At 43.4% G+C, this 9441-nt stretch overlaps 1 protein-coding gene across 1 annotated transcript; it reads left to right on the top strand.

Moving 5' to 3' along the window:
- The first annotated feature begins 1508 nt into the window (after window positions 1–1508).
- On the top strand, window positions 1509–3398 carry LOC124029795 (stromal interaction molecule 2-like). Its single transcript, XM_046341377.1, has 3 exons — window positions 1509–1675; window positions 2896–3011; window positions 3364–3398. The coding sequence occupies exons 1-3, from the start codon at window positions 1509–1511 to the stop codon at window positions 3396–3398; spliced, it is 318 nt and encodes a 105-aa protein (XP_046197333.1).
- The last annotated feature ends 6043 nt before the right edge of the window (window positions 3399–9441 follow it).

Raw genomic sequence — 9441 nt, 5'->3', positions numbered from 1 at the left:
AAGGAGAGGGGGTAAATGGAAGGGAGAGGGTGGGAGGAAAGGAGAGGGGGTAAATGGAAGGGAGAGGGGTAAATGGAAGGTGAGAGGGGGTAAATGGAATGGGAGAGGGTGGGAGGAAAGGAGAGGGGGTAAATGGAAGGAGAGGGGGTAAATGGAAGGGAGAGGGGTGGGAGGAAAGGAGAGGGGGTAAATGGAAGGGAGAGGGGGTAAATGGAAGGGAGAGGGGGTAAATGGAAGGGAGAGGGGTGGGAGGGGAAAGGAGAGGGGTAAATGGAAGGGAGAGGGGGTAAATGGAAGGGAGAGGGTGGGAGGAAAGGAGGGGGTAAATGGAAGGGAGAGGGTAAATGGAAGGGAGAGGGGGTAAATGGAAGGGAGAGGGGGTGGGAGGAAAGGAGAGGGGGTAAATGGAAGGAGAGGGGGTGGGAGGAAAGGAGAGGGGGTAAATGGAAGGGAGAGGGGTAAATGGAAGGAGAGAGGGGGTAAATGAAAGGGAGAGGGGGTGGGAGGAAAGGAGAGGGGGTGGGAGGAAAGGAGAGGGGGTGGGAGGAAAGGAGAGGGGGTGGGAGGAAAGGAGAGGGGGTGGGAGGAAAGGAGAGGAGGTAAGTAGAAGGGAGAGGGGGTAAATGGAAGGGAGAGGGGATTAATGGAAGGAGAGGGGGGTAAATGGAAGGGAGAGGGGGGTAAGTGGAAGGGAGAGGGGTAAGTGGAAGGAGAGGGGGTAAGTGGAAGGGAGAGGGGGTAAATGGAAGGGAGGAATGGGAGAGAGGGTACATGGGAGGAATGGGAGAGAGGGTAAATGGAAGGGAGGAATGGGAGAGAGGGTAAATGGAAGGGAGGAATGGGAGAGAGGGTAAATGGGAGGAATGGGAGAGAGGGTAAATGGAAGGGAGGAATGGGAGAGAGGGTAAATGGGAGGAATGGGAGAGAGGGTAAATGGGAGGAATGGGAGAGTGGGTAAATGGGAGGAATGGGAGAAAGGGTAAATGGGAGGAATGGGAGAGAGGGTAAATGGGAGGAATGGGAGAGAGGGTAAATGGGAGAGAGGGTAAATGGGAGGACTGGGAGAGAGGGTAAATGGGAGGAATGGGAGAGAGGGTAAATGGGAGGACTGGGAGAGAGGGTAAATGGGAGGAATGGGAGAGAGGGTAAATGGGAGGAATGGGAGAGAGGGTAAATGGGAGGAATGGGAGAGAGGGTAAATGGGAGGAATGGGAGAGAGGGTAAATGGGAGGAATGGGAGAGAGGGTAAATTGGAGGAATGGGAGAGAGGGTAAATGGGAGGAATGGGAGTGAGGGTAAATGGGAGGAATGGGAGAGAGGGTAAATGGGAGGAATGGGAGTGAGGGTAAATGGGAGGAATGGGAGAGAGGGTAAATGGGAGGAATGGGAGTGAGGGTAAATGGGAGGAATGGGAGTGAGGGTAAATTGGAGGAATGGGAGAGAGGGTAAATGGGAGGAATGGGAGAGAGGGTAAATGGGAGGAATGGGAGTGAGGGTAAATGGGAGGAATGGGAGAGAGGGTAAATGGAAGAAGCAAATGTCAATTTCAGTCTCTGTCTGCAGTTCATAACTGGACGACGGAGGACACAGTCCAGTGGCTGAAGGAATCTGTGGAGCTGCCTCAGTACGAGACGAGCTTCAGAGAGTTCCGGATCAATGGAAACACTCTGCCTCGGTGACTACATTATCACACAACACAGAATATCACAGATACCAACAACACCACTGAACTGAATCGTGTCTTCCATGATGTGTAAACAGTAGTGATTTTGTGCGATGGTGAAGATATCGCGTTGCACTGCTTTATCAATATGTAGATATATGCTAAACGGTTTCAGGTTTAGTTTGAAAAGTTGAAATGCACATCATAAACAATGAGCTCAATTTGTTACTCAGACCAATGCTCCCTTCTGCTGGATATGTAAGGTTAATGCAGGTGGAATGGGAGAGAAATGATCAAACATGACACACACATAAAACATTTGCCCACTTCGACTAGCAAAACATCTCCCTGCCCATGTTGTCCGATAGTCACGTTAGTGCAGTTTAGACATCCCAGTTCATGACCCCGAAGTCAGCAGGCGATTGTTATATCAAGGAGTCACCTTTCTATGGACTTGATCTTGTTTAGATGGGACCAATAACACCGTCTTAATGACACGAAGGGGAGAGTCAGAGCAGTTCCACTAGAATCTCTTCAGGAATGAGACTCCATGTACTCATGTAAGGAATGACTATATGGATAGAGGAGGAGGGTTGAAGAGGGGGGTTGAAGGGGGTCAGGGGTGTTGTTTTACCCCCCCGTACCCGTCGGGGGTGCTGACTCATTAAATGATGTCACAGCAGTGGATTGGGTGTCACTGGCTGCCATGTTGTCTGATCTGGTTTAAGATATATGCCATTTAGCAGACGCTTTTATCCAAAGCGACTTACAGTCATGTGTGCATACATTCTACGTATGGGTGGTCCCGGGAATCGAACCCACTACCCTGGCGTTACAAGCGCCATGCTCTACCAACTGAGCTACAGAAGGACCACAAGATGGTGGTGGCACGAGTACACCGACATGTTCAGACACACTGATACACACACTGATACACACACGGACACACACTGACACACACACACACTGACGCACACACAGGAACACACGTACACACACACACACGGACACACACTCACGCGCACGCGCACGCGCACACACACACACACACACACACACACACACACACACACACACACACACACACACACACACACACACACACACACACACACACACACACACACACAGTTCAAGACAGACCTTGTCTTACTTGGTCATGTATCACATACTGTAGTTGGTTGATCAGCGTTCTATTCTCGTTCTCAACACGTTTTCTCTCTCTGTTTCAGATTGGCGGCGAACGAACCGTCGTTTATGTCGGGTCAGCTGAAGATATTAGACCAGCGACACAAACAGAAACTCAATCTCAAAGCACTAGATGCTGTGCTCTTCGGCCCTCCCTCACGTAAGTACACTATACATACGTGTGGGTTTGGTGCCACTGCGGGGGTGTCTGGGTACAAACAGAACCATGTTTACTCATCATATGTCTTCTTCCATCAAGGAAATGATCAACAATATGACTCTGTCCCCCTCCCATCTCTACATTCACCAGAACCTTTTTACCAAACCATCAATCCAAAGATACCATGCATACTATTGTACAGCTTCCTGTAAGGTCAATACGGCCTTAATGCTTTAACGTGTGGTGGTCCCGGAATCGAACCCGCTTATCAAGGCATTGCAGGGTCATGCCTACCAACTGAGCCAGGCGTGGACCGCCAATAAACACCGCTCCATTCCACCCCTTTCCCCAGGTCCGCAACACAACTGGTTGAAGGACTTGTGTTGATGGTATCTATAGTGATCGGGGTGGGGGCTGCTGGTTCGTTTATATCCAGAACAAGTCTTCCCGGGTCCACATGGGTCAGATGATTTAAGGACTTGGAGAGCCTGCAGAGTGCTGAGCAGAGCCTCATGGACCTACAGGGACGGTACGTAACCTAGCAGTTTTCATTAAGGTTTTATAAAGGTGTGTATTCTGTATATAGATGTTACAGGTATTGTTCTGACTCACTAGAACACCCAGCCACCGTGTTAAATGATGTCGATCTCTTTGTGTAACATGTTAGGCATTGGACCGGGCCCAGGGTTCGGGTGGTAAGTTGGTTGTTTTGGGTGGTAAAGATGACTTTTGTCAGGTTTTCATGGCCTCCCAGGTTGAGAAGGCCCAGGAGGAGAACCGCACAGTGGCTGAGAAGCAGAACCTGGAGCAGAAGATGAGAGACGCAGATCAGCGGGGCCAAGAAGGAGTCGTTACCGCCTCCGCGAACTACGCCTAGGGGGCCGAGAGCTCAGCCGCCCTCAAACACGCAGAGGAGGAGCTGGTGCAGGCAGGAACCATTGAGAGGTGTGTCGCATGTCCTTAAGGTTGCAAAACTACCAGTCATTTACCAAAGTTACCAGAATGTTTACTAATTTTAGTAACTAACAGGTCATTTATGGAAACCATATAACTGACAAAACTCTAAGTGATAGGACCAGGATTGACCATATAACCAGACAGTACTATAAAGTGGATATGACCAGGGATTGACCATATAACCAGACAGTACTCTAAGTGTGATATGACCAGGGATTGACCATATAACCAGACAGTACTATAAGTGTGATATGACTAGGATTGACCATATAACCAGACAGTACTCTCCAAGTGTGATATGACCAGGGATTGACCATATAACCAGACAGTACTATAAGTGTGATATGACCAGGGATTGACCATAGTAATCCAGTACTCATGATAAAGGACCAGGGATTGACCATATAACCAGACAGTACTCTAAGTGTGATATGACCAGGGATTTGCATCATATAACTTAACCAGACAGTACTATAAGTGAGGACCAGGGATGACCTATATAAATCCAGACAGTATATATAGGTGTGATAGACCAGGGATTGACCGATAACCAGACAGTACTCTAAGTGTGATATGACCAGGGATTGACCATATAACCAGACAGTACTATAAGTGTGATAGGACCAGGGATTGACCATATAACCAGACAGTACTATAAGTGTGATAGGACCAGGGATTGACCATATAACCAGACAGTACTCTAAGTGTGATATGACCAGGGATTGACCATATAACCAGACAGTACTCTGTGTGTGATAGGACCAGGGATTTAATCACCTGATTCAGTGTGCTAAATGTTACATACTCTGAACAATTTCTTGTAACAGCAATTCCTTTACCCATCTTAATAACAACATGATCTATGTTCCTTACCCATCTTAATAACAACTGATCTATGTGTTCCTTACCCATCTTAATAACAATCTGATCTATGTGTTCCCTTACCCATCTGTGAATAACAATCTGATCTATGTGTTCCCTGCCCATCTTAATAATAAATCTGATTCTATGTGTTCCCTTACCTATCTTAATAACAATCTGATCTATGTGTTCCCTTGCCCATCTTTAATAACAACTGATCTATGTGTTCCCTTACCCATCTTAATAACAGCATGATCTATGTGTTCCCCTTTACCCATCTTAATAACATGATCTTATGTGTTCCTTTACCCATCTTTTAATAACAATCTGATCTATGTGTTCCCTTACCCATCTTTAATAACAATCTGATCTATGTGTTCCCTCACATCTTAATAACAACATGATCTGTGTTCCCTTACCCATCTTAATAACAATCTGATCTATGTGTTCCCTTACCCATCTTAATAACAATCTGATCTATGTTCCTTACCCATCTTAATAACAATCTGATCTATGTGTTCCCTTGCCCATCTTAATAACAACATGATCTATGTTCCCCTTACCCATCTTAATAACAACATGATCTATGTGTTCCTTACCCATCTTAATAACAATCTGATCTATGTGTTCCCTACCCATCTTAATAACAATCTGATCTATGTGTTCCCTTGCCCATCTTAATAACAATCTGATCTATGTGTTCCCCTTACCCATCTTAATAACAATCTGATCTATGTGTTCCCTACCCATCTTAATAACAATCTGATCTATGTGTTCCCTTACCCATCTTAATAACAATCTGATCTATGTGTTCCCTTACCCATCTTAATAACAATCTGATCTATGTGTTCCCTTACCCATCTTAATAACAATCTGATCTATGTGTTCCCTTACCCATCTTAATAACAATCTGATCTATGTGTTCCCTTGCCCATCTTAATAACAATCTGATCTATGTGTTCCCTTACCCATCTTAATAACAATCTGATCTATGTGTTCCCTTACCCATCTTAATAACAATCTGATCTATGTGTTCCTTACCCATCTTAATAACAATCTGATCTATGTGTTCCCTTACCCATCTTAATAACAACATGATCTATGTGTTCCCTTGCCCATCTTAATAACAATCTGATCTATGTGTTCCCTTACCCATCTTAATAACAATCTGATCTATGTGTTCCCTTACCCATCTTAATAACAATCTGATCTATGTGTTCCCTTACCCATCTTAATAACAATCTGATCTATGTGTTCCCTTACCCATCTTAATAACAATCTGATCTATGTGTTCCCTTACCCATCTTAATAACAATCTGATCTATGTGTTCCCTTACCCATCTTAATAACAATCTGATCTATGTGTTCCCTTACCCATCTTAATAACAATCTGATCTATGTGTTCCCTTGCCCATCTTAATAACAATCTGATCTATGTGTTCCCTTACCCATCTTAATAACAATCTGATCTATGTGTTCCCTTACCCATCTTAATAACAATCTGATCTATGTGTTCCCTTACCCATCTTAATAACAATCTGATCTATGTGTTCCCTTACCCATCTTAATAACAATCTGATCTATGTGTTCCCTTACCCATCTTAATAACAATCTGATCTATGTGTTCCCTTACCCATCTTAATAACAATCTGATCTATGTGTTCCCTTACCCATCTTAATAACAATCTGATCTATGTGTTCCCTTACTCATCTTAATAACAATCTGATCTATGTGTTCCCTTACCCATCTTAATAACAATCTGATCTATGTGTTCCTTACCCATCTTAATAACAATCTGATCTATGTGTTCCCTTACCCATCTTAATAACAATCTGATCTATGTGTTCCCTTACCCATCTTAATAACAATCTGATCTATGTGTTCCCTTACCCATCTTAATAACAATCTGATCTATGTGTTCCCTTACCCATCTTAATAACAATCTGATCTATGTGTTCCCTTACCCATCTTAATAACAATCTGATCTATGTGTTCCCTTACCCATCTTAATAACAACATGATTTATGTGTTCCCTTACCCATCTTAATCTCATCCAAAAAACGAGTCCTGATTGAACCCACTGTCGGGCCAGCCTTTTGGTATGTTCGTTTTCCTAGTGAATGCAACCAGGTTATGATCACTGCCACCCAGTGTCACTGATACAGCTTTAGAACAATGTTCAGCCATGGTGGTAAAGATGTGATACCGGACCTATCAGTGAACATTCTGGTTGGTGATGTCATAACTTAGGTCAGGTTACATTCATTGGAAACAGAAATTACTTTCTATTTGGACAGTTTGTATTCAAAAATCACTATTCATATCTCACAAAAAATATTTCCCTATTTTCATCAGATAACTTATCCAACATTTCGCAAATTACATCAAGATATTTCACATCAGGTGACAGCAGCAACCAACTAGTATAGGTTTCAAATGTGGTAAATGCACCTGTACCCATAGTGCCTCTAATCCATTCAACATTAAGTCCTGACATTGTTTTGCTGGAATATGACTCTGGATGTAAACTGCAACTGCGCCCCCATATCTATTTCTGTCCCTCCTGAACATATTGTCTCCATGTATAGAGATCTCAGCATCCACAATAGAAGAGTCAAGTGAGTCTCTCATATTGCCAATACATGGATATTGTTTGACTGCACTAGACAGCGTATTTCATGAATTTTGTTCCTTAAACTGAATATATTCTAGTGAGCAATTAACATACCTTTCTTTGGTATATTTACAGTATTTATATGTCTGGAATCAGTTGTTGAATCTGAGAGAGAGATACTCAGTGTGTGTGTGTGGGTAATGTATACTTGAATAACCAATTTTTCTTATTTTTCATATAAAATATTCATTTTGGTAAAAATCTGTGTCAATATTGTCCACAAAGTTTTAGTGGATAGACTGTGTGGTGAAAGAGAAATAGCCTAATATAATGAAAAAAGCATCTCATCAACATTTAAAAGCTTTTTAGAAAAGCCTTTTATCAGACACAACAATATGGAGTGATTTCTGTGGTTACTGATGACATCACGTCCCCTGAGTACTTCAAATTATTTGGCAAAAAAATAATTTATTCGAAGAACCGTATTTTTCATCATAATTTGTCGCAAAAAGAAAGTTCGACAAAAATAATAATCCATCCCTGCCGAACACCATTTAATTTAAAAATGTATCGTTCTTTAGAGCATTTCTTCTATCTGTCGTTTCCATTACACACGCCACAGTGTTTTTCTTTTGAGATATTGCTTTTGTCAATGAAAACCAGCCTAATTACATAATTAGCGATTAACTCTGCTACTCTTCCAACTATGAGATTACTTCTGCTAGTTTAGCCCCCAAAACATTGACAACAAAAACATATAGACATTAGTCAAATATAAGTGTGAAGAATATAAAGTATACATCATGCTGAAACACTCATATTAAACACCAAGGCTATTCACTAAGTTGATGTTTATGTGATCATGTTTTACAGCTTTGACAATCTATTTTTCATATTTAAAACAGCTTGTTTTATTATTTGATCTTGTACGTGTTATGAAAAGTGACCTAAAAATCCTAAAAACAATTTCTCACCGGGTACAATTCCTCCCCTTTGAAACGCTCAAACAGAATACTGTCCACCTGTGTCACGTGAAATACTGTCACCCTGTGTTATCAAATCCTGTCTCTCTGTGTCACATGAAATACTGTCCCCCTGTGTTGCGTCAAATCCTGTCTCTGTGTCACGTGAAATACTGTCCCCTGTGTTGCGTCAAATCCTGTTTCTCTGTGTCATGTGAAATACTGTCCCCTGTGTTGCGTCAAATCCTGTCTCTCTGTGTCACGTGAAATACTGTCCCCCCCGTGTTGCGTCAAATCCTGTTTCTCTGTGTCACAGGAAATACTGTCCCCCTGTGTTGCGTCAAATCCCGTCTCTCTGTGTCACGTGAAATACTGTCCCCCCTGTGTTGCGTCAATCCCGTCTCTCTGTGTCACGTGAAATACTGTCCCCCTGTGTTGCGTCAAATCCTGTCTCAAATACTGTCCCCTGTGTCACGTCAAATCCTGTCTCTGTGTCACTGTCCCCCTGTGTTGCGTCAAATCCTGTCTCTCTGTGTCACGTGAAATACTGTCCCCCTGTGTTGCGTCAAATCCTGTCTCTCTGTGTCACGTGAAATACTGTCCCCCTGTGTTGAGTCAAATCCCGTCTCTCTGTGTCACGTGAAATACTTCCCCCTAGTGGTGCATACAGTACAATGCAATCCCAATTACCATATGAATGCAGTGTGGAATTCAGAGCATATGCTTACCACACAGAATACTATTCCTCTGTGTATACTGGTATTCCACAGTAAAGCATTTGACATTGTTCCCCTGCACATTGCATAGTACCATCCCCTTACGTACAGTAACAGTACTGCCCCACTTTTATGCCCCTGATACCGTTTTAATTCATACGCGTGTGACGCCAAATGTGCCCCCTCCTCCTGTCTCCAGGTTCGTATGGCCCTGAAGCAGCAGAGAAGGAGATGCAGACGGAGTGGTGCCCGACGCCCCCCTACAGATGTGGCTACAACCTCACCCACGAGGTGGAGGTCCAATACTACAACATCAAGA

The sequence above is a fragment of the Oncorhynchus gorbuscha genome, unplaced genomic scaffold (genome assembly GCF_021184085.1).
Source record: "Oncorhynchus gorbuscha isolate QuinsamMale2020 ecotype Even-year unplaced genomic scaffold, OgorEven_v1.0 Un_scaffold_7726, whole genome shotgun sequence".
Lineage (NCBI taxonomy): Eukaryota > Metazoa > Chordata > Actinopteri > Salmoniformes > Salmonidae > Oncorhynchus > Oncorhynchus gorbuscha.
The sequence above is the reverse complement of the archived record's forward strand: the minus strand, read 5'-3'. Positions and strand labels throughout refer to the sequence as shown.